General features: G+C 41.5%; 3 protein-coding genes across 6 annotated transcripts in view; 1 reads left to right on the top strand and 2 right to left on the bottom strand.

Annotated features, from left to right (window-relative positions):
- The window catches only part of hycc1 (hyccin PI4KA lipid kinase complex subunit 1), a 38,543-nt gene extending 32,446 nt beyond the window's left edge, over positions 1-6,097 (bottom strand). Inside the window, exons 1-2 of one of the 4 annotated variants that reach the window (XM_066674501.1) lie at positions 5,914-6,092; positions 94-238 (exon numbers count right to left, since the gene is read on the bottom strand). The gene's annotated coding sequence lies outside the window, so the exon portion shown is untranslated. Of the gene's footprint in view, positions 1-93; positions 239-5,913 lie in introns of all 4 variants that reach the window. The other 3 variants (XR_010803655.1, XM_066674502.1, XM_066674500.1) reach the window with 3 other exon arrangements.
- Positions 6,098-6,581: 484 nt separating this feature from the next.
- On the bottom strand, positions 6,582-13,033 carry si:ch73-345f18.3 (uncharacterized). The gene is made up of 4 exons (XM_066675579.1): positions 12,833-13,033; positions 10,245-10,302; positions 9,268-9,483; positions 6,582-8,061 (listed from the first exon to the last, which is right to left on the bottom strand). Exons 1-4 carry the CDS (start codon positions 12,914-12,916, stop codon positions 7,691-7,693), a joined length of 729 nt encoding a protein of 242 aa, XP_066531676.1. The 5' UTR covers positions 12,917-13,033; the 3' UTR covers positions 6,582-7,690.
- Positions 13,034-18,467: 5,434 nt separating this feature from the next.
- Positions 18,468-25,489, top strand: cdca7b (cell division cycle associated 7b). The gene is made up of 10 exons (XM_066675107.1): positions 18,468-18,609; positions 19,510-19,638; positions 20,108-20,239; positions 20,601-20,999; positions 21,104-21,166; positions 21,301-21,465; positions 21,726-21,872; positions 23,126-23,275; positions 23,508-23,644; positions 24,423-25,489. The coding sequence occupies exons 1-10, from the start codon at positions 18,592-18,594 to the stop codon at positions 24,439-24,441; spliced, it is 1,359 nt and encodes a 452-aa protein (XP_066531204.1). The 5' UTR covers positions 18,468-18,591; the 3' UTR covers positions 24,442-25,489.
- Positions 25,490-25,779: the final 290 nt, after the last annotated feature.

The raw sequence follows: 25,779 nt of genomic DNA on the forward strand, positions 1-25,779 counted from the left end.
ACTCCCACGCTGCGCAGCCTGACGGATTCATACCGGCTGAAGAGGATCCCTATTGCTGAAGGCTGAGAGATGTGATGGTTTAAATATACTCACCCAGTCCAGCGGAGCAGAGTCGCGAGAAGGCAGAGCGCTCGCCTCAGCCACAGCACGCCTACGGACTAACCCTCTTCAACTCAAAAACCTCATCTTATTTCCTGTTGCGCTCCAACTCCAAGGCTCCACCCACCCAGGCTCAGTCCTGCAGAGCGGTAGGAAATGCAGGGGCCAATCAGAGAGCAGACGGTGGGGGGGGGAGCGATATGGTGTGAGTGAGAGAATAATGTGCCCTGGCTGCTTTTTCCTGTGCTACCAGATGTATGTGATCAAGAAACATATATGCACACTGCTTTTCAAAAAAAAACAGGATCTGGAAGCTAATCTTGTGTTATTTTGACTGAGTACGTCTGTTTATGGGAGTAATCTCTCAGAGAAAAGTGTCGGTTTAGTGTTTGGATAAAGTCACGCGAAGTGAAAGAGAGAGTTAAACTCTAGTCGTTTTATCACAATAAACAGGAGGGGAAAAAAAATTCTGGATGAAAATGCACTTTGTCCTGCCACAACCCAAAATGACCTCATTCCCCTCTCTCATATCTAAACACTGAGGCAAGAAGACAGCGTTTCAGGCCAAATGTTCTTCTCCCACCATGTCCCAGAATGACCCAAATGAAGCAGACACAGTCTTAAACAAACTCATGATGACCTCAGCACTTCACACAACTAAGCAGAGGGCAGAGGTAAAGAACCAGCTTCTCAAGAACAAACTGTCCAGCCTCTTACAGCCAAACAATGCCAAGAATTCCATGTGAGAATAATTACTTGAAGGAATGAAGGACACCTGAATGAGAGCTGAGAAACCTTTCCAGTCGGAACCACAAGGACGTCTGCGACGGGACACGTGGCAGCAGTGTTTACACAGGAGAAACAGGAAGAAGCGAGTGAAGGCAGGAAACTCACTTGACCAAACTGTGAAGCACAAACACGTGGACAGTGGAGGAAGAACCCGGGCATGAAACACTGAAACTCATAACCATTTCCATCAGTTGGTATTACGAGCTCTGGATACGGAAACAGCTGGGCTCTCTCTCTCTGACGTATTATACCTCTATATTTACTCGTGTTTGATCCTGGTACGACTTAGGTTCCTGGGCTCCCCTTACAGTCGTAACTCAATGTCACTGCTATATCCTGAAATTAAGACAGAAAGGGGAGGGAGGGTGGGTTTGTGACCTCTTTCCGAGAGGTTACACGGTGCAGTTTCTGCAGCGCTGAGCCTGGAGTAGTACTATTGTCCCTGTCACAGCTCACTGGAGCATCACAATGACTCTGAAGTTGTACAGAGGTAAAAATAACTCCCAGCTTTGCTTTAATGGTCTAATCAACCACAAAAAAACCACTGTCTCATTAAAAACTATGCTTCTGTTTCAATCATTAGAGGACCTTGTGCTTTTAAACTTGAGGTGGTGTTTTCTCTGCACTGGACAGATTACCTCCAAATAAACCATGTCCTGCAGCAGCCTACTCACACCATTTAGGCTGCACCTTTCATCTTCTCCTGTGTGGACACTAAACTAGCTCTCCTCCAAATCTCTCTCTCTCTCTCTCTCTCTCTAACACCCCTCTTTCTCTACCCCTAGTTCTCTCATTCTCTCTTTCTCTCTCCCCCTAGTTCTCCCATTCTCTCTCTCTCTCCCTCTCCCTCTCTACCCCTAGTTTTCTCTCTCTCTCTCTCTCTAGTTCTCTCGTTTTCTCATTCTCTCTCTCCACCCCTAGTTTTTTCTCTCTACCCCTAGTTCTCCCATTCTCTCTCTACACCTAGTTCTTTCATTCTCACTCCCTCTCTACCCCTAGTTTTCTCTCTCACTCTACCCCTAGTTTGTTCTCTCATTCTCTCTCCCTCTCTACCCCTAGTTCTCTCATTCTCTCTATCTCTCTAGTTTGTTCTCTCTCTCTCTCTCCTAGTTTTCTCTCTCTACCCCTAGTTTTCTCTCTCTCTTTCGCTCTACTCCTAGTTTTCTCTCTCTCTGTCTAGTTCTCTCTCTGTTGCTCTAGTTCTCTCTGTCTCTCTCCAACCCCCCTCTTTCTCTCACTCTACCCCTAGTTCTCTCATTCTCTCTCCCCCTAGTTTTCTCTTTCTAGTTCGTTCTCTCTCTCTCTACCCCTTGTTCTCTCATTCTCTCTCTCTCTACCCCTAGTTTTCTCTCTCCTCCTAGTTTTCTCTGTCTCTGTCTCTACCCCTAGTTTGTTCTCTCTCTCTCTCTCATAAACATCATGACAGGCCCTGGAGGTGAGTGAGAATTAAACCCAGCACATTATATAAGGCTGAAAGTCACTCCTGAGAGCAGAAAAGTCCAGCCTAATGGACGCTGGGAGACCAGTAGAATGCCCTGCTTAAGACAGGCCATTAGTTCAGCACATTAATCTACACAAGCCACATGAGATCCCTTCAGTGACATCAGGTTGAATGTAAAAGTCAGAGTGATGTCTTGTTCACAGGCCATCAATAACACAGACAAAACCCCAAGGGCTCGGTGACTAAAAGCTCTGCGGAGAGGCGCGAGTCAAATGGACCAGAAGGAGGGAAAAAAAAGTCAAATCTCTCTTCCTGAGGGAATACAGCACCTGTCAAACGTGGAATCTGCTTAATCTTGGGGATGTGACGTATTCATACACTCAGGCTGACAGTAGCCTAAAAGGTTTGTAGCTTACTATAAAATGTTAGCGATCAAGGCATTCTGATATTTTGAGACCTGTATAAATTCAATCATTGTCTCTAATGAAAACACAGACATGGGCAATTTCTCACACACACACACACCTATGAAACATTCTACACAAATGCAGGCACAACCACAATCCACCAGCATGTGTTTCTGGACCGTGGGAGTAAACCACAGAGGAAACCCACACAGACACAGGGAGAACACAGCACACACATTACAGACAAAACCAGAACCGTGGAGTTGCATGGCAGATAAAAATCTCATATAATGGCACGACGGTGTATGTGAAGATAAATAAGGAACAGAGGAAAGAAAGGTGGAAAATAATAATAATAAATAAATAAATGAATAAAAATCTGGCATTATTCAAAAGTAGTAAAATACGAATCTACAGTGTGCCATGGAAACTGCCAATGGCTCTCATACGGAATGAGATCATAATGAACGCATCTGACTTGTTGTTAAAGGTGTACATTTATGAACGCATGGGAATGAAGACGGTCTGAAGCTTTGTTAATACTAACTTATAATAACGTTGAAAAAATAGCTCCAAGGCAAGCGGTCATCTAGGTCACAGCCTTTGCATTTTTAGCAGCCAAAATGTGAAATGACATGGCCATGGGCACAGGGCATTAGATGTCAACCCACGGACAACACTTTCCGTAATGCACTTACCGCATCCTTCTGCCTGGTCAGATAGACTGCACTTTAGATCCTCTAGGTTGTTTTTTAGGATGATAACATCAACAGCAGTTTTAGGATGAATAAAAGAACACTGCTCTGAGATCATGCCAGTCTGTTAACTCATTTTAAGCTTATTTTTGCATAAACTCTGAGGACAGCTTGACTCCAGGCACACATTACAGAATTATGCAACTCAGGATCTGACCATAATGAGTAATCCTGTAGTCACAAGGGTGGCTCCAGCCTTTTGCTTTCTCTTTAAAATCATGACACGACAACCATGACAATGCTCAACACAAAAGCATTTAACTACACAAGGACGGGCCTGGTTCAGTCTTAAAGGCGTCGCCTTGTGATAGTTTTAGTAGCTTCTGGATAAGGCAGCTAAACACCGCTGTGACTGATCTTATCTTACAAAATCAGACATAGCCCACACAAACATGCTTCACCATACTGATGAACACCATCGGTCAATCACTGGAGTAAAAACAATAAGCCCCTGTGCTGAGGCTGCTCTCTCTGTCTGGAATTATAACAGAAAAGCCAAGATACCTTTACATAAGACAGGTGAAAAATATTCCACAGAATCCTCTTAAAGCAAGCTCGATTTTCCTTTCAAGCTCAAATCTCCATTTCAAAAGAGGACGCTGGTCACAGGGCCATCTCACCAAGGCTTAACGAATTTCCTCCAGAAGCATACGGACGTACAGCAGCCCGTCTTCTCTGTGTCAAGTCACACATGTCTTCTTTCTGATGACCATGCCCCCGGCAAAACGGACCCTCTGGAGACTAAGGCTGCTGTCAGACTCTATTACAAGATAAGGAAACTGCCCCAACAGAAACAAATTACATTTTCATTTCACTGCCAACACACTCTGCAAATCAACACTATAAAATTGGCAACCGGGCCACTTTGCAAAAATGCAAGCAAATGGGGGGTGTGGAGGTGCAGAAAACCAACCCGAACAAAAGCAGTTCTCAAAAGGCCAAGCCCAATTTCACTGAAAATAAGGTATGGACAATATACACAATCGACAAGTATTCTTATCATCATCATTGTCAGACAGATGATTAGATTTGAACAGAGAGATGTTTGAAATGGGTCAAACCAATCACTAGCACAGGTGGACCATTTCACACACTCTCTCTCTCTCTCTCACTCACACACTCACACACACACACCCCTGTGGAAAACCTCTCTCTGTCCATCTAACTACCAGCATATGTCCTTGGACAGTATTAGGAAGCTGAAGCATCCAGAAGAAACCCACACAGACACAGAGAGAACACACAACGCTCCACACAGACGTTGATCAAAGGCGAGGATAAAACCCAGGAGCCTAAAACCCGTCCAATTTCCATGCTTTGCAACTATAAATATGACATTCATCTTATAGTGGGATATAAAAATAGCCTTTACTCCACTTATTATATTTATATAATTATATTTATTATATAATAGCAGCACAAAATTATACACACACACATATAAATTGTTAATACCCTGTCCTCCGCTTACACATCAGTTCCACGTCTATCAGGAGCAGAAATTTCATCAAATGTGGTTTATCTGATGTAAGAGACGGTCAAAAAAGAGGAAGAAGAAATGCAGCTGTGTTGTATAAATTTCAGCAACACAGCAGCTTGAAATAATGTCCATATAAAGCGAAAACCCAACAGCTAACTGTTCATCCATTTACAGCATCTTACTTCCTAGTGCCATCAAACCATTCGGATAAATCCATATCTGCCTACACAAGGTAATTTTGATGTTGGGACATACACTAATAAATACAATATCTCTCTTGAATGATTTAGAAAACTTTGAGGATTTTGACACAACGTTTCGGTGACCATTTGATGGCATTCAGCCCTGACCACATAAGTGTGACACTGAATCACTGATGGTATGTGGTATGCCGTTGCGTGTTAGTATATGTAAACGTTATAAATATAGATGTATAATATTCACACTGGAGGAAATCAAATCGGATCGTCTGTACTAGTTAGTATGAAAGTAAGCGGTTTGGGACGCAACCCATTTTTGTAACAATAACCTTAATTATTCAGACAGCAAGGTTTCCCCTCGGTATGAAGGGGCTGCGGCAGACCCTCTGAAAATTGTCTTAAATGTTACACAATAATTGTGGTTTGAAAAGTTTCTAACTGCTACTAGACCCTGAAAAGTAACACTCAATATATTTCACCTATTAATTAAGAGCGTAAAAGTAGAAGTCAGGCGTTTAGAATGTTAAAGCAGTCCATTCTCCAGCTCCATGTGTCGAACTATTCATTCCACCTTAAATGATGCAGTAGTTCCGTTGGAACGATTCTACACATTCAATAGAACTACAACACCATTTAAGGTGGAACGGAAAATTCGAAATTAGGAGCTGGTAAATATAAAGATAACTTGGGTTTGTATGATAATAAGTGGGATACAGTTTCTAAACGTTAGGAATATACTTACAATCGTGCTATCTTCATATATCTTTCCTTCCCTTTTCCGTTTGTTTCCCCTTCCATCAAGAAACGGACCTCAAATACTTCAACAAAACGCTCTGAATTATTGAACTCGCACCAAGCCCTTCATCTTCGTTACTTTCGCAATTCAAACTACCTTAGCTTTGGGGGAATTACTGAAAAGAGACAGCAAAACAAACCAATAACCGAGGACCATATAAAGAGTCCACAAATAGCCGCCAATCGCATCGCCTTTAGGGCGGGACATCGTGATTATACTGGGGCGCCGTTCGGTTGACCCTAGTTCTCCATTCACGGATTGAAACAAGGCTGTAAAAACTAGGGCTGCGTTCCAAATTGATACATACACCCTACATAGACCACATAAGGGCCAAGGGGTGCGAATTTGTAGAGTTATAAAGACCTTATTGTAATATTTATAAGTCAATTTCACAGGAAGACATTTAATGGACACTATTAATATATCAGTTATAATGTCAATATTTCCTCTTTAACTGGATATTAGGAAAATACGTCAGTATTTCAAGGACCATGTTATATTATGAAAATACAATGCCAGTATGTCCAGGAAAATGTACAGAATTTTAAACGTTTTTATTAAAAAAAATGACACTGATAAATTTACTTATTTAATGGCCAAAATAAGGCAGTACAGGTAGCCTAACTACCACACAACTCCACGGGTGGGGGCCTGGGTTAGATCCTCATATCACTGCCAAGCTTAGTGTTCAATAGCAACATGACTGAATGAATAAAAAACAAAAATCATACCATATTTAAAATCATAATTAGTAAAACCATAAACTCAACAATCACAGGTAGAATGTTATTTGTAGACAGGGCTTACAATACAAAATCATCATTCAACAGTGTATTAGTGTACAGAGGTGTCCAAAACGTTTCCAAAAGTGTATTAAAGTAGTTTCACTGAGACTTTTTGTGTTCAGTGCTCAGAGAAAAAAAACACAAAAAAAAACTAGTCAGTTATATTTAGTGTTTTGTGGGAAGCCTTATTTTAAAACACACAGTTGACTCCATAAAAGGTTATGGAAAAAGTTATACAAACCATAAATCATAGCAGTGCTGTACATAATCCAATGAGTAAACTTCCATAAACTGGGGTCACGTTTCTTTTCTCATTTTCTGATCATATATTTAGCCCCATCTTTAATCCCTGCACTTTTTTACGTAAAAAAAATTCCAATTAAAAATGTAACAAATCGGACTGTTTTTTTAGTGTTAAACATTGTAAAAAATGAAATACAAGAAATAAAATAATCCCAACATAGGTTTTTAAGGGTCCTAAAGTGTGTGGTTTTATTGTCAAAATCATATCTTATAAGTCATTATCTATATTAACATTACCATTTTCTACCTGTTTAATTAATGATTGTAATTTTCAGAATGTTTAGTGGTAGAAACAACTTTGGACAATTGGACCAGACTTTTCTTCCATGTAATTCACAGCAGTTAAAACGGAGCCTGATCACAGTTTTGTTAGTTGGCACAATAACATTAGATTTCATATTTACATATTAACACCAAGTAGAAAAATTCTCAATAATGCTGAAGTTTCAGGTCAAGAAATGACTGAGATCGTGATTCTTTTATATTCCCTCAGAGGTATATGCCCTTCTTCACTCCCAGTTTATTATACATTTGATGTCCCTGAATGCTGTGTGATGTTGATACTACACTATCTTTAGGGGGCGTCAGCAAGGGCACATAGAAATTGAATTGACACAGAATTATTAAGGACAGACTTATGGAGTGACCCCAGACAGTAGGGCGGCCTCATTAAGAAGCTTCCCAGCCTCTTCTCTGTATCGAGGGCTGAGATCTTTAGCCCTTCGAGCCTCCTGCAGGTTCTGCTGGAGGTTTCCTGCCAGACGCCTCTGTTCCTGGTGGCTCCCAGCCTTCTCTTTGACCTGCTGTTTCAGGGTCTCCTCTGCCTTCAGCAGCCAGCTGATCAGCTCCTGGAGCTTGGTGCCCACCGCCACCACAGCTTTGGCAGCTTGGCAGAGCTCAGTGATGTTCTCCTGTGTTCTCTTTAGTTTATCAGGAATTTCAGTCTCGGGTGTCACCACAAGGGTGAAGTCATAGCCTTTCATCTGCAGGTGGACGTGGTGAGAGTCTGTTGGGTAAAAGAGGCCACGTCAAAGCAAGACAGTGTGTGTGTGTGTGCTGATACTGTCAGGACAAACCCTGTAAGTATTTCTCTTTCACAAAAGGGTCTTAATACATGGATTTACATTCAAAGTAAAGAGTTTTATTTTCCTTCTCCTGTCAAGTTAGCCTTTTAGCATAGTTTTGTCAGTCACCCGGAGGAAACACACGCAGACACATGGAGAACACACCACACTCCTCACAGACAGTCACCTGGAGGAAACCCACGTAGACACAGAGAGAACACACCACACTCCTCACAGACAGTCACCTGGAGGAAGCCCACGCAGACACAGGGAGAACACACCACACTCCTCACAGACAGTCACCTGGAGGAAACCCACACAGACACAGGGAGAACACACCACACTCCTCACAGACAGTCACCCGGAGGAAACAGATGCAGACACAGGGAGAACACACCACACTCCTCACAGACAGTCACCTGGAGGAAACCCACGTAGACACAGAGAGAACACACCACACTCCTCACAGACAGTCACCCGGAGGAAACACATGCAGACACAGGGAGAACACACCACACTCCTCACAGACAGTCACCTGGAGGAAACCCACGTAGACACAGAGAGAACACACCACACTCCTCACAGACAGTCACCCGGAGGAAACCCACGCAGACACAGAGAGAACACACCACACTCCTCACAGACAGTCACCCGGAGGAAACCCACGTAGACACAGAGAGAACACACCACACTCCTCACAGACAGTCACCCGGAGCGGGAATCGAACCCACAACCTCCAGGACCCTGAAGTTGTGTGACTGCGACATCTACCTGCTGCGCCATTTTCTAAGCCATTTAAAATGTAATTTGAGACAGATTCCTAATGGTATTTGGATGCTTTAATTTAAATACGAATTACATCACATTAATGTAATTCAGGATCTGACATGTGCTCAAGGCCAATAGGAGGATGAGATATTCAAAAATATATATTTGTAAAGGGGCAGCAGGTAGTGTCAATGTCACACAGCTCCAGGGGCCTGAGGTTGTGGGTTCGAGTCCTCCTCCAGGTAACTTTCTGTGAGGAGTTTGGTGTGTTCTCAAAAAACTACAGGGTGTGTTCCCACTTTTCCTAAATATTTTTTACATTTTTTTACTGATTTTTGTGGTAAAATGTCTTCTAGCTCCTTTAAAAGGCTGTGGTTTACCGTGCTCATCCTTAATCTTCTTCAGACACTGGGACAGACTGTCTCCAGAAGAACAGCGATAGCGGAACACAAGCGTGTTTCTCTTCTCCTCCATACACTCATAGTGCTCGTGCTGTTTGTTGAAAGTCTCTGCAAATTCTTCAAAGCGCTGGTCAAGATCTGGCACTCCGACACGACGGATAATAATCCGTCCAGACCTCTGCTCCAAACCTGAACCTGAAGAGTGACTCAACATTAGTGCACGATCAGTCACAAGCACTTTTTAGCTTCAAAATGATATATTTAGTATTAAGCTAAGAAGCAGAAAGGACTTTGAAAATAAGACTTGTTCATTGACCAATAAACACTAGGTAGAATTTTCACCTTTAAATTACAGCTTCAAAAGCATTGTGATGCTCCACTGAGCTGTAACAGGGAGAACAGAAATTCTGACCTTGCTACACCAGGCTAAGCACTGCAGAAACTGCCCTATGTAACATTTAAAGGGTAGAAAATAACCCCCTCCTTCCTTCTTGATTTCTGGACAGTGCCGTAAAGGTGAATTATATTCTGCAAATGTAGGGGGAGCCCAAGAGCAAAAATACTACATCTTACATAGTGTTCCTTTAAATATGATGTTTTCTGCCATTTTTCAGAACTATTTCTATATATTTAAATTCAGTATGTTGCCATGGTCAGGATCTCAAAACTAATGACTTTACAAAAGCATTCATAGCTTCAATTAAAGTCAATGAATCACGAATTGTTTAGTACATAATTTTGGAGATTTTTTTTAATTCATACGTCAAGAAATTCTGCACATGATCAGCATTTGAAATTGTCAAAATTATGCTGATAAAAAATACATTATCAAAAAATGGAGATGCAAGGTTTTGTTATAACATCGATGATATATACAAAAAAAGTCATTATTATATATGGCTTAAATCAAAATGGCTAGTGAATGCTGTTCAATCTTCTTTACACAATGCACCGACCATTATGGGATGGTCGTCGTGATCTTGCTGACCCTGCCGGCATGATTAAAGGTGCTCTCTGAAAAAGAGGAAAAACATTAAATAAATAAATAAATAAATATTATTAAAAATCCTATGTATTATTTCAGAACATAGACATACTCTGTTTCTAAACATGCAAAGCAGCAGCAAGTAATTTTCTCCAGTCAGTCTCCTTCACAGAAATAAACGGCTACGCTGACATCTAGTGGCCTGGACAGCAGACCGCAGAACACCACAGTAGAGGACTTCAAGAATGAAATCAAGAACTTTATCTAAGTGTGAGTGTGTGAGTGAGTGATGGACTGCCGCCATTTCCAGGGTGTGACCCCACCGTGACCCTGGTCTGGATCACGCCCTCACAGGAAATGAATGGTTTCAGAAGTTTTAACCGCAGAATGCACACCACAGGAGCAGATAGGCCAAAATATACACTGTAAACGATCAAAAAGGTACAAAATACTACATTATAAGTCTGTAGATATTTCAGACTAAATATTTTGGACAAATAAAACAGCACCAGAGTAAAAGGAAATGAAGAATGAAAGTTTGTACTGATGGTGGTGGAACTGGTTCATTTATGATTACTGTCAGCAGTAAAGGATGTATTCTCAAGTGCACAGGAGTATATTAACCACTAAAGGCCCATTCAAATGACCACAACACATGCAGAAATTGTTAAATGACTCACTCACAGGCCTCGCAGCAAAGCACCAAATAAACTACCCAGTGGAGATCTCTCTGCTGAAACAAAAATTATGTCTGAAATGTCTCTGTTGGTTCCTGAAGGTCTCAAAAAGGCAGTGCTGGTCATTTTTGTTTTCCTGATTGGAATATATCACTGTTTAAAAAATCCTAACAGTGTAACACAGACAGCGAGCATATATCGGTCCACTGGCGTAAAAAGGCTGGCACACCACTGACTGTAGACCACCGCTGGTCCACCATGGGGTCACTCAGATTACTGTCCTGTACAGGATATAACTCACTTATAATCTCCTCAAACAGATTTTACATTCACAGAGACTTTTATTCTGGAAAACAACCTAATACTAACATTACCAACAACTATGAGAGATATAATAACGAGTATAAGCTTCTTTATAAACGATAAGAAAAAGAACCTAATGAAGGAGAATAACGTAAGTTGGACTGTGAATGGAAAAGTGCTAAAATGTGGCATTTTGTCTAAAATTCTGTTTAATCACCAGCGGTCCGCCCAGAAAACGCTGTGTAAAACACTAGTGGACCTCCAACTTTGCCCTCAGTGGGTCAACAGTGGTCCGCCGTCTTCTTGGTCTCAGGGAACAGGTGACTAGGGATTGATTCAGTTTCTGTTCGTAAGTATTCAAGCCTGAGGTAAATGTGTCCAAAGGGTCGACAAACCTCGACCCAAGAGTCGAAACCATATGTTTTAAACTATAAAAGGCACAAATTGCTTTTTTCAGCAGTGTTATGTGTTGTAGATTTTAGTTTCTCTGACTGTAAAGGGGTGGGGTGGGGGGCACAGCATAATGCAACAGGTAGTAGTCGGGTAGTGTCACAGTCACACATTATTTCACCTGTGTTTGCATGGTGTTGTCATAGGGCAGTATCTTAGCTGGCATAGCTTTCCTATGGAAACTCAAATATTGTCCAGTTCTTTTGTTAAAACTGAGGGCTCTTTGTGTAAAATGGTGGACGTTTGTCTGGTCACAGGCCTCCTTTAATCACACATTCACTGACACTTCAAGTCAAAACTGAAACATTCTGTGGGAAGGTATTAATTTATTATATTAGACATGATTTTAAAAAGCAGTTTATAATCTGCACACTAACTCTAAAACAGCTCAAATGCTCCCTAAATGGTTCACTTTCAAGCTCATGAAATAAGGGTTTCTGCGGGCAAACAAGAGTTGTGAATATTCAGTCGTACGCTGTATTTACGCTAATTCCCTAGTGCGCCGTTTAGGGGCAGAACACAACTTATTTACCCCTGAAATGTACTACATAGTGTACATAGCAAACCTGGAATTCAGACAAAATTCTCTCTTTCACTCAAAATGCACTCTTGCTGTAACAGCTGAAACCTTAATGGAGTAAATATAAGCTGTTTGGTGTTAAATTTTAATTCTTTAAATTCAACTCTCGTGACCTAATTTTTGCAATAAAGTTCGTTGAACCGTGCAATAGCAGGAAAACACGACAACAAAAGATTCAAGAACCACAGAGCTGTTTTAGTTCTGCGGTGCGACCTTAAAAACGCCTAAAACACTTGCAATGTGCTTCGAATTTATTATATTTTGGAAGACTTTTGATTCACGAAGGCTGGGCATCTCAAATCTCACCCTACTCCCTATGTAGTGTACAACATAAATTTGGAAAATGGCTACATCACCAAAGTAGGGCATTATGTCTAACAATAAGCTACTTATTTTCAACTATCCGCTCCCATTCTAACACAAGGATCACTATTTGCGTGTAGAATTCATTAGTTTCATTTCCTGTGTAGGGGCACTTTGTAGGGAGTAAGGAGTAAATTGGGATTTACTCGTAAATGTCTATTGAATATCCTCAGGTGAGTGCCCTACCTCGTCGGAAGAAGACTCAAATTCACGACAGCAGCTGCCACAGCAGAGTAATTTACACAGAAAACCAGGACCACCCTCCTCCATGAGTGAGTTTGTAAGGAAAAAACGGCCGCGGGTTTGTGGAAAAACAAGACAACCTGTCCGTCCGCGGTGACGTCAGAGTCATGAGGCTCTCACTCCGGCGGAATTCACCGCGTTCAACCCGTCCCTGTCCCAAACACTGCGGCGCCCACTCATCGATTTTCTCCGTTTTACTGCTGTATTTGGATATCACAGCTGACTGGGCACGTGAATTTGTGTGAAGTATAAAAGGACTTCAACAACGCAGGGTTTCTCACTTTACCAGATTATTAAATTCCAGAATAAAGTCTTTAAAATATCAGGGGATAGTATCTTTCCCATTGGATAACGTCTAATGTTGCTAAACCAGATAACTTAAGCCTAAATCATTCTGGTGAGTCCTGATGAGGCATTCTGAGATTAAGTTATCTGGATAGTTTACAAATCCAGGGGGTGTTCAACCAAGCAAGTCTTTTTCTGCTACTGTGTAATAAAAGGCTAAGCACCACTTAATGGACCTCCATGAATATTTTACATTATTTTAGTTACTGACAGATACAAGTATGAATTAAAATGAAAACAGCAGCTTAATTTGCTTTAAAACTGACATTTTTATTAAATTGACGGAAAAACCCGAGCTCGCTACGGAAATTCTTGAACGCAACCGTGACGTCACTGGTGAACAACAGCTGAACAACGCCGCGGTAAAACACCGTTATGACTGACTGTTATGACAGTATCTAGCTAAATAACCAACATTATTCATGACAATAGCCTAGCAATAAGCTAAACTCAAATGTAGAGGTACCGTTATTCTTTTAAATGTGATCGAAGTCGAACTGGAATTCATCCGACACTATAAACCTCCGTAATGCAGCTACGTAGCCGAGTATAATCTGAGCCACCGAGTTTAGCGAGTCACGCTAACGTTAACTAACACCAACTAAAACAGGCGAAGTGAGTGTCCTTACCCTGTTTACCTCCATGTTACAGAGGCTCTTGAACACCTTTCGTTGGTGTCCTTACATGCCCATATTGTTGGAAAAGCGCCAGTGAAATGAGCTATTAGAGTTTCCGAACACCGCTTTGGGGGGGGACCAACGGTCTTTTAAACCTTATTCCTTGAATTAGTAAGAAATAACATGTTTTCTGACTATCAATAAACACAAGTTAGGAACTCAAATTCCACTGTATTTATTTGTTGACACTTTCATATCGCCGGTGCTTAGCCTTTAATAAATTCTCACTGAATGTTCGCTGCTGTTTAGAGTTCTCGTTTTATTTGAACTTCCAACATGAATTTCCCACTTGAAGCAACAGAGGGCGCCATTGCTCCGCGTTCACAAAGATGTCAACACTTCACTGCCATAATCTTTATTTGTGTATCACCTTTCACACATAAATGCAGCTCAAAGTTCTTTACAGAGTTTCTTTAAGACAACAGTATGACCACTATTAAAAATCATAATTATAATGAAGTAAAATATAAAAATAAAATACAAATAAGAAAGTTTAATTCCTGAAACAATAGGGATATTAAGTAAATATATATATATACTGTTCCTTTGTGATGGCATGGAACTAATGAGAGTCCCTATTCTGCCACAACCACCAGAGAGTCCAGTCCGAATCCTACAACTGAGCCAGCCTTCCGGATCAGTTTGTCTAGGCCACATTTGTTGATGCTGTTGCACCAGCACACAACAGCATTGAAAAATTGCCCAAGGAATAACAGACTGGTAGAATGTGCAAATGAATTTAGTGCACTAAGGTTTAGTTTGTCTTTATGTTTACAGTCATTATTATTACATAATATATTAAGTAATGTGTTGTAACATGTTAAATTAATGGAACAGGTTAGTTTATGGTACGTGTTACAGGTACAGGTCACAGTTAAGACTGGAGCCTACCCAGATTTACTCTGTAGTCTCTCACACACTCACCTGTGAACAGATTTGTACAGCGCAGCGTTTGTTAGGTTTGCGGAAGGAATCTGGCACATCTGAAGGAAACCTATGCAGACACATGGAGAACACACCACATTCATCACTGAGTTGAATCTGAATCTGAAGCTAGGAATGTTCTGACTGTCTCTATTAGTGCATACACATATCTGCCATTAATCCACATTTGAGTTTTGCCTGTGTCATAACCTCCCTGGTGTCCGTTGCTGTTGGTGGTTATGTGCTTGGCTTTATAAACAACAGCTAATCTCCAGCTCAAAGTAAAGAGGATGGTTGCTTTAAGTGGGGTTTAAAGCACTTGGCAGCATTAATAAAGCAAATATTTTGGACATTAAAAGGCTTTGGACATCTGAGTCTTAACAGAGAATGACATGTTTGCGTCAGCGTGTACTAGCTCGGGTTTCTCATTGTTCATGGAGGGGGGCTCTGATGAGTTTTACTCATGGCTCCTTTAACATCATGGCTGAAGCTCCCTTGAGCAAGGTGTCTATCCCCCAACTGCTCCCTGCGTGGGCTGACTGTGTGTGCTTACTAAAGTGTGCGTTCACTGCCACGGACGGGTTAAACACTGAGTCCCAGTTTTCCCAAGAGGATCAATAAAGTATCACTTCCTCTTCTTCTGGGAGGCCGTTACAGCAGATGCAGGGACATTAGTGTGAAGATATAATTGCAGCCTCAGGAGCATTAGTGAGGTCAGGTGCTGATGTTGGATGATTAGTTGTGGATCACAAACACCACTTCTACTCATCGCTAAATTAATGAATGGAGACTTAGCTCATCTTTGTTCATCATAATTGTAGAACCTATGTTCATAAACCGGGGCGGCACGGTGGCGCAGCAGGTAGGTGTCGCAGTCACACAACTCCAGGGTTCGAGGTGACTCCAGGTGACTGTCTGCGAGGAGTGTGGTGTGTTCTCCCTGTGTCCGCGTGGGTTTGTGACTGTCTGTGAGGAGTGTGTTGTGTTCTCCCTGTGTCTACGTGGGTTTCCTCCAGGTGACTGTCTGTGAGGAGTGTGGTGTGTTCTCCCTGTGTCTGTGTGGGTTTCCTCCGGGTGACTGTCTGTGAGGAGTGTGGTGTGTTCTCCCTGTGTCTGCGTGGGTTTCCTCCGGGTGACTGTCTGTGAGGAGTGTGGTGTGTTCTCCCTGTGTCTGCGTGGGTTTCCTCCGGGTGACTGTCTGTGAGGAGTGTGTTGTGTTCTCCCAGTGTCCGTGTTGTTTTCCTCCGGGTGCTCCGGTTTCCTCCCATGCTCGAAAAACACATGTTGGTAGGTGGATTGGCGACTCAAAACTGTCCATAGGTGTGAGTGAGTGTGTGTGTTGCCCTGTGAAGGATTGGCGCCCCCTCCAGGGTGTATTCCTGCCTTGCGCCCAATGATTCCAGGTAGGCTCTGGATGCACTACGACCCTGAACTGGATAAGGGTTACAGATAATGAATGAATGAATGAATGTCCATAAACCAAAGCCCCTAATGCAGTGTCCACACAACAACAACACACCACACACCTATGGTTTCCAGCCTCCAATGGAATTTATTGTAAACATTGTAGTTCATACAAAACCGCAACTTTCTGTTGAAAGTTGAATTATTATAAGTGCCATGCATTACGCACTGCATTCACTTGCTGTGTCCCCAAAAAAATCACTGCCCCAATGCTTTAAAAGTGAGCTGTTGGAATTGGTTTTCTTAGGTTTGTAATGTATGAAATCCTAGTTTTTTTGACACAGTTTCAGGACCATTGCTGTTTCAAAGTGAAAAACATACATAGCTTAAACACCACCACACATGTGTGCTCACAAGGTTAAACACTTTTTCCACTAGAGAGGGGTTTTTAACAACTGAACCCTTAAAAGATTTCCATTCCACCTTTCCTACTGCTTAGTGATTTAATGGCTGGAATGTGTCTGTCTATATCTTTCCCTCCATGGTATTACAAACACACATCCCCGGAGCCAAAAAAGTGCTCAAGCACAACACAGAGGAGCGTGAGCTAAACAATGCTTAAGCAGCTGTTTGTAATTTGCGTGTTATGCAGCATGCTGCAGCCCGGCTACCTGCTGTGCGCCCGCGCCTCTGTGATTTGCTCTCACGGGAACCGTATCATTTCGCTGTCATCGAAGGAGTCGTTAGAGCTGAGCGAGCTAATGGGAGCGCGTGGAATAAAGAAGCCCTGATGGACGATGCGCCTTTGGTGGGGGGTGCAGACTGTCTCCGGATGCAGGTGCTTGCGCTGACAAACACGAGGCGGAGAGACAGTGCGGCCCACTAGGCGCCAATTGAGCAGAAACAAGGAGAAAGGAGCTGCTGGGAAAGTCGAGAAAGAGAGAGAGAGAGAGAGTGAGAGAGAAAGAGAGAAAGAGAGAGAGAGAGAGAGAGAGAGAGAGACGTCTAGCTGAGCAATACACATGTGAACCATGTGCATTTAGCATCTGTGTGCAAAGCTGCTAGTGCTAATGTCTAAAAAGCCAGCACTGTCAGTTGTGCAATAGTTTTTAACAGCAAAAGGAGCTCATAAACATGCTTTAAAGATTTATTGATATGTCTTCTCTAATTAAACACTTTATGCTCCATAGAGCGAGTCCCCCTGACATGGAGTCGGCCATGTTTAAAATAGGTTTGGCACAGTATCTCTGATACACCCAGGATACCAGTTGTCAGTATCACTGGTTACTTGATAAAGAATCAGTATTTGAAATCAGTTTTCAGTCCGTTCATAAAATATAACAATAATAATATAATAAAAAAACCTTTAAACAAGATTGCATGTAAATCTTTCATTATATAATCCCAACCCAGATCTCAGCCCTGGTAGACTGGGCACCACTGTTGAATGTATGTGGAAGCCATCATCCAACTGCGATAAGTAGCCATGTGGGTCCAGGAGTACATCATTTTAGATTATACGAGATTTTATACGATATACAAAAGGCCAAAAATGGATGGCCCTCAGACTTTTCAGCAACAAATGCAAAACCGGGGTGCTGTACATAAACAAGACGTACTACTTTGAATAAGCTTCTTTTAAGAGTGATTTTCCCCACGACATTAACTGACATACCTGTTTTACGTATGCACTAAATAATTTCATATACCACCATATTTTCTTTGTGTATGCTACATGCACGGTAAAAACAGAGTATACGTTGGGTTTTGATGCTTTTAGATTTACATTTGGTGTGTAATGTAACTTTCGTTGATCAAAAAAGCCATTTTGATATCACTGTTTATTCTAAGATATTATTTGGGCTGAACGAACTCTGTTTAAAGAGTTTTGCATTTCAGGCATTGTTTACGGTGTGTGATTCAAAAGAAATTCGATTCAGTTGAGTCGGTTCAAAAGAATGACTCATTCCTTACGGGTGAAAAGATTTCCCGCGAAACTACAAAGGCTCTCACCGTAGACTGTACCATGCTGAATCCGGGGAGGGGTCGCCAGTAAAACCGTTGTTAGAATATCCGTCTTAATTTGTGATAAACCGAGTTGATCCCCTATGTCCCGTACAAACAAAACCTGTTAAATATTTAAAGGTCGGGTACTGACTAGAGAAATCTTTCACCAGCGTTTCACTACAATTTTGTGTTTGCAAACCCACCCCTCGCATTTTCGCTCTAAGTTCATGTGCCGTTCTTCTCTTGTTGATTTTTAAACTCTCCGTTGTATGAATGGGGTTTTAATACGATCCATTTCAGTCGCCTAAAGTTATAAACGTTACAGTGTTTTTACTGTTTTCCAACATGTCTGCACCAGTAACGGTAAGAACGACGAAGCCGACGTTTTTCGATAGATAACCACGAAAGTTTATGAGGCACGAGGTCACTTTTGTGTAGGTTTAAAGCCGGAAAATATAATGTCTGTCAGTTACGTTCGGCAGCTGAATAAAGTTAGACGTAAACTCATCGCAACCGTAGAGAACGTGAACGCAGCTAACATTAGTAAATAGTCAAATACTGTTAATTCTAATAATTGGGTGTCGTGTGTTTGTGTGTGTGTGTGTGTGTGTGTGTGTGTGTGTGTGTGTGTACGTACCACCAATATCTCACCCTGTGGGGTCCAAAACCTACACCATTCATAAGCCATTCCTCTAATGTAGCTATATATTTAAATGTTGGTGTGAAAACCCGAATAAAGGTAAGAGTTAGGAATAGAATTACAAGATGAATGGAAGTCTATGTAGATAATGTCTTCCCTACGTAATGGAAACAAGAGTATATCAGGTTCTGGAGAAAAAAACTAGTTTACACACTGGACAGGCTTATTACAGAGTAAAGAAATCAGGTTTATACTGTTATATTTAGATGTTCATATTTAGTATTCAGTAAGTGATTGCGTTTTTGGGCTCCGTTTTGTTTGTTCATGTTGTGTTTTCATCATACTGCTGACTTTTGTGCTTTGATCCAAAAAAGGCCAGGAGCATCCAAACAGATTTTACTGCATCCTCGTTAGTTGCATAGTACTGTCAATACTCAATGGCTTCCAGCTACTACCCAAACAGTAGATGATTCTCACTTGGAAATAAATTTTGTTGTCATTATTTCAAGCTAAATTCCTTCCATTGTAGTTGTATCTTTCTGAAGGAGTGTTTTTCTTTTACTTTTTATTCATTTTTTTGTTTATATGGAGCCTCATGTTCTTTATCTTTGTTAAATATTTAGAAAGCCTTGGCAGATATATTCGAAAGCCCTAGCGATGAGGAAGAGTTTCTCGGTTTTGGAGTCGATTCTTTGGAGGAGGTGTCAGAGGAAAGTCGAGACAGTCTTCAATCCCAAGCCTCGTGGAAACCAGTGAGTGTCACATTTTTCAGGTTGTGGATCTGTGTGTGTTCTGTTATTTCTGTTAATGTGTAAATGGACTGGGGCGGCATGGTGGCAGTCACACAGCTCCAGGGACCTGGAGGTTGTGGGTTCGAATTCCGCTCTGTGAGCAGTTGGTGTGTTCTCCCTGTGTCTGCGTGGGTTTCCTCCGGGTACTCCGGTTTCCTCCCACAGTCCCAAAACACACGTTGTTTGGTTGATTGGTGACTCAAAAGTGTCTGTAGGTGTGAGTGTGTGTGTTGCCCTGTGAAGGATTGGCGCCCCCTCCAGGGTGTGTTCCCGCCTTGCGCCCAATGATTCCAGGTAGGCTCTGGACCCACTGTGATCCTGAATTGGATAAGCGGTTACAGATAATGGATGGATGTAAATGGACTACACCACCAAAGTACAGACAGTGGATGTGCATTTTGTGATCATCATTTCTCTCATTCTCTTTTAGGCACTTCACTTCAGGTCTAAGTTCATTACGGATGAGTTGGCACATATCTTCATGGACACAGACAGTGAAGAGGAGTTTGAAGGCTTCAGTAATGAGGAGAGTTCTTTATGTAGCAACTGGACGAGCCCCAAAGTAAGTGACACGATTTTTGGCTAAACTTTACCGTAGATCATTGTTCACACATTTACAAAACACTAACATATGCCTTTTGTCAGAGATGCCTAAATAAGCATCTCTAATAGTTGTTCCAAAGAGTGTCAGTTGTCATAACGCTTTTTAGAGTGGGATTAACTAAAGTATGACAAATGATTCTTGTTGGACTAATCCTGTGTAGTTTCTAAATGCTTGTCAGCTTTTATGAAAGCTTTTGTAGATATCAGGAAGCCTTAAAAACACTAAGCTACGGTAAACTGTGGCCAAATATTGTAAGTTTATATTTAGTGGCTCTATACCTTTTCTGTTATTTCTGCTAATTCTCACCTTTTACTGCTAGGTTTGGGAGTCCGAGGATGACAGCGATGACATAGGGTTTTATTCAGATGATGAAAATCCTGCCCCAAAACGAAGACAAAGTTCCGGACTCTGTGTCGCATTCAGATTTCCTGCCAGACGAAGCTCCGCCCATGACAGACCTGCGCCAGAGAAATTCTCCAGGACAGCTAAGACAGGGGTTCCACCAACCAGCACTGAGCCTGCAGTGAGATACAGGAAGAGGAGAGGAGGCCAAGCACATGCACCTGTGGCGTCTAAAAAAGAAAAAACAGACAAAAGATTTGTAAGAGCCAGCAATGAATCTGAGGAGGAGGAGGAGGAGGAGGAGGATGAACTGACGGAGGCAGACATGCAGGCAATGAACAGAAGAGCTCAAAATATTCAAGAGAACAAAGCTATGGTAAAACTTTCAGTTACAAAGATCCCTGTTCAAAATACTTGCAGAATTAGGAATGATATTAAATCTCTGTGTGGGTTTTTTTGTGTGTGTGTGCATTTTCACAGCTTGCAAAGCTATTTGCAGATCTGAGCTCCATATCAGAATTATCCCCAAAGACAACACCATCAGTAAGTGCTATTTTTTTTTACTGCGTTTAGTGTGTACTCTTGGCCCTTGTCCATACATACACAAGCCTTTTTTTTTTTTTTTGCTACTTACTGCCACATTTAACAACATTGTCGTTATTTCTGAACAACTGAAGAAACGGAAGCAGAACACCCCAAAAAAGCATGTGTCTTCAGCTCAGAGCGAGAGGCGGAACCCCAGCCGCAAGGCCAGGCCCCCGGAGCATTTTGGGTTGGAGCAGGACATTTCCATTAAACCAAAGGAAAAGACCATCGTAGTTGACATAAAGAAACTAATGGAGGTAAAAACCGCAACAGACTCTTCCTGTGATACAGGCACTATATGAATGCATGCTATATACAAACCAAGTGCCAGTTTCCTGGATGCCGTCAAAACCAAGAGTAAAGCTTTTTAACAATACGTCTAACTGCAAGAATAAACCTACTTTTCATTATCTGCTGCCACACGTCTTCTGATGATGTGTTTTAGTTGCGCTGCATAAGAAAATGAATGCGGAATGGCGTTTTAGTTTTCTTTTAATCTTTGATGTAATTTACTCAGGTGGACTTTGACTTACGAGAAAAAACACCCAGGAAGAAACAGAGATGCAGAAAGCGTGCATCTATACGAATGCCAGAGGACATCACTGAGGAGGATCTGGACAACGTCGCTGACCGTGCTAAAGACAAAATTCTTGATAAAGAAAATGTAGGTTTGGATTAAGATTGCACAAATCTTCACAGAATTGAATACAAATTTGAATAGTTAATAAGGGCCTCACGGTGGTGCAGTAGGTTAGTGTCGCAGTCACACAGCTCCAGAGTCCCGCTCCGGGTGACTGTCTGTGAGGAGTGTGGTGTGTTCTCCCTGTGTCTGCGTGGGTTTCCTCCGGGGTGACTGTCTGTGAGGAGTGTGGTGTGTTCTCCCTGTGTCTGCGTGGGTTTCCTCCGGGTGACTGTCTGTGAGGAGTGTGGTGTGTTCTCCCTGTGTCTGTGTGGGTTTCCTCCGGGTGACTCTCTGTGAGGAGTGTGGTGTGTTCTTCCTGTGTCTGCGTGGGTTTCCTCCGGGTGACTGTCTGTGAGGAGTGTGGTGTGTCCTCCCTGTGTCTGCGTGGGTTTCCTCCGGGTGACTGTCTGTGAGAAGTGTGGTGTGTTCTCCCTGTGTCTGCGTGGGTTTCCTCCCATAGTCCAAAAAACACACGTTGGTAGGTGGATGGGCGACTCAAACATGTCCATAAGTGTGAATGAATGTGTGTGTGTGTGTTGCCCTGTGAAGGACTAGCACCCCCTCCAGGTTGTATTCCTGCCTTGCGCCCAATTATTCCAGGTAGGCTCTGGACCCACCATGACCCTGAACTGGATAAGGGTTACAGATAATGAATGGATGGATAGTTAATAAGCATGTTCCACTTGCTCTGTCTTGCTTATGTGGTTTCTTTCACTGGAAAAAAAAAAACTTTATTAATGCATAAATACATCTCTCTGAAGCAAGTATCTAGGTAGTGTTAGTTTTAAGCCTTGACCACAGTAATCACTGGGTCCTGAGTCTTAACTGCCCCAAAACTAAATACATGACTTAGCTCTGTACTACCACCAGAGGGCAGTGTAAACTGTGTGTCTTGGTAGGGGCAAGACTCATGTAGCAGCTCTGATCTCTTGCTTTGACCTAGAACTATCAGAAGAACCCACTTTCTGCAGCAGGGCTCGGTCCCAGTTGACTTAGTTCTCTCCTTGACCCAGAGCATGTTGACTAGTTCATAAATAAAACGCAGAGCTGTAAATGAGTAAATGTTACATACACCAAACAGAAAAGGCTGCAGGTTACGATAACTGGGAGTTCTGTTCATCCTACTTCTTTAGTGTGTTTTTGTTATATTAATAGACTGTGCCATATCAATTGTTAAATGGTGTAAAGTGTGTTTTCCTTTTCCCTCAACTAAAATGGGATGTTGTGTTCCTCAGGGCAGCACGTGTCATCAGTGCCGACAGAAGACTTTAGACACCAAGACTGAGTGCAGGAACCCTTACTGTGGGGGGGTCAAAGGGCAGTTCTGTGGACCCTGCTTGAGGAACCGTTATGGAGAAGATGTTCGCTCGGCCTTGCTTGACCCGGTGAGCCTTGAAAACAATATCTCTAAGAGTTCTGGTAGTTGTAAATAATCATTAAATTATATGATGAGGCCTTGTAAAGTGGTAAAAGTTGGCAGGTCATTTGTAGGAAGCACAATGAAGAAATAACTGAAACATAGCTGTTCCAATCATTTTTATTCACTCATTTGAAGTCATAATGTCCATAGAGATGATTGAGATTTGTTTTTGTGTTGACCTGTGTGTGTGTGTATAGACATGGGAGTGTCCCATCTGTCGAGGTGTGTGCAACTGCAGCTTGTGCCGGAAACGAGATGGACGCTGTGCCACTGGGTCTCTCTCCCACTTGGCCAAGTTTTACGGCTATGGAAGTGTCCAAGAGTACCTGGAGAGGTATGAACAGACTGTATGGAAGTGTATAAATACAGAACTACACTAATATAATCTTAATACAGATGAAACAAAGCTTTTAAAAACTGATAAAGCACTTGATTCAAAACTAAAAACTTAAGCCACACAATCTGCAATCTGTCAGATCTTTGCATTTTTTCTTTAAGTGTGCAACTGATATATATTTCTATAATTCTATAATATATTAGTTATATTTTACAGTCACAACTCAGCAGTAGGTTAAAAATATTCAGGAAAAAATTCCAGTAAGCTGCAAAAAGCATAACTTGAATGTGCAGGGCTCATGAAGTGATGTGTGGGCGTACCCTGCTGTAGCCTCCTGCCATTTCACACATCCTTAGGCTCTCTCCAGCACCCGTTGTTTGAGCATTGTTTTCCTCGTGTCTTGTTTGCTCGTTCAGCCTGCGCTATGTAATTAGCTCTGCGATGGTTGCATTCTTACAGAAAATGCGCAGACCTTTTCTCTTATCATTATTCCCCAACCAGTGCAATATATTAACCATTTAAAGCATATACATTGTATTAAAGTACACAGAGGCATGCGTGTAGATTTAAATTCAAAACGTTATTTTATATCAAGGGAGTTAAGCGTCCACAAATGGGTGCAGATAGAGTCCACGAAGGGTGCTGGACCTAATGCTTTTTATCAGTTAGAAATCCAACAAAATGTTTGCATACTGCTCTGTAATTAATTTTTTTAAATTAAATAATGTGTATTTTAAAAACCCAAAATATATTGACACATTTCTGTCTTTTGCAGTATACAGAAGACGCTGTGAAATGACGATGGGATGTTGGAGGGAGCGTTTTATCCAGTGTGAGTCGAAGTGTTTAGACAAGGAGAGAGAGAGGGGGAGTCTCCAAACCCCTAAAACTGCTGAGATTCTGACTGAAAGGTGGTGCTGTCTAAGTGTAACTGTACAGTTTCACCTGTAGTGGAAGTTTGAAGGTGCTTGGTCCAGTTTAACCATTTAATCCTTTTGTTATTGATTTTAAAGAGTTGGCTATGCTCTCTTTATTTTAACCTGCACATTTTTTTTTGTCATTAATCATTAGCCTTGTAGGTTTAAGAAATCATTATACTGTGTATTTGCAAGTATGTACAGGCTCTGATATGCAAGGGATTATAAGGCCACTCAAAACCGCTACTTGATAAAAATAGAGTCCAATGTATTAAAGTAGAAGATCATGCACTGGGTTTACTGGGTAAAAGCAGCACAGTTTAGTTTAAGTCGAATCTGTTGTTTTCATACACTCAGTTTTTAGATTTAAATGTATGAGAAGGTACAGTCCTCCCAGAATAATCTGAAATGGTTTTACACAAATATTTTGATTCTGTTTTGAAGCTTTGAAAGCATTTTTAATGGAGCACATGGAAACTTTAAGTGTTTTCAAAACCGAATTGGACGCCACATCTTTTTTTACTTTCTGATGTTGTTGAGATGCAATATTTTGTTGTTGTTATTTTGGCCCATTACTCAAGCACTTTTCCACTGAAATTAAACAGTGAATAAATCGAATATGTCCTCCATCAGTCAACTGAATTATGCTCAAGACTTGTATACAAAATGTATCCAGATTTCAGCTTTAACACCTTAGTCTTTTATGAATCTTTACGCTTTTTAATCCAAAACGTTTTACAAATTTACCTTCCCGATAAAGCTTTTCTTAGTTGTATAATCACACTAACTGGGATTGTAATCTTTAAAACATTTTTTTAAATGAAAAGCTCTGGACCTGATTTCATTCTCCTGTTTTTATAGAACAATAGAACATGTTAATCACCTCTGATACTTGTTTTTATAATAAAACCCTTTGGTTTGTTGTTATATGATTGATTTTGTGACATTTATCTGAATTTAGGCAATCGGTTCGGCATTTAATAAATATTAAGAAACTTAAATACGTTAATTTCAGGTATAATTTATCATCCCAAGCTTTATAATTCTGTTGTGATTATTTATTTATTTAGAAAACTGTTAAATGTCCACTTCTCTTTGAGGTTAATGTACTTCAGCTAATTATGTCTTTGAATATCCATCATAGGAGAGATTATAAATGATGTGGCCTCATTCACACGATGTGAGTGAACTGAGAAACTCTTGAAACCCTCAGGG

Source organism: Hoplias malabaricus, chromosome 6 (assembly GCF_029633855.1).
Source record: "Hoplias malabaricus isolate fHopMal1 chromosome 6, fHopMal1.hap1, whole genome shotgun sequence".
Classification (NCBI taxonomy): Eukaryota; Metazoa; Chordata; class Actinopteri; order Characiformes; family Erythrinidae; genus Hoplias; species Hoplias malabaricus.

Coding starts and splice junctions, on each gene's coding strand:
- cdca7b (XM_066675107.1), top strand. Junction 21,167..21,300: donor CCCCAAAGACAACACCATCA/GTAAGTGCTATT, acceptor GAACAACTGAAG/AAACGGAAGCAGAACACCCC. Junction 23,276..23,507: donor GCTCGGCCTTGCTTGACCCG/GTGAGCCTTGAA, acceptor GTGTGTGTATAG/ACATGGGAGTGTCCCATCTG.
- si:ch73-345f18.3 (XM_066675579.1), bottom strand. CDS start 12,916: ATGGAGGAGGGTGGTCCTGGTTTTCTGTGTAAATTACTCTGCTGTGGC. Junction 10,303..12,832: donor TTGAGTCTTCTTCCGACGAG/GTAGGGCACTCA, acceptor CCTCTTTTTCAG/AGAGCACCTTTAATCATGCC. Junction 8,062..9,267: donor GAAGATTAAGGATGAGCACG/GTAAACCACAGC, acceptor TTTACCCAACAG/ACTCTCACCACGTCCACCTG.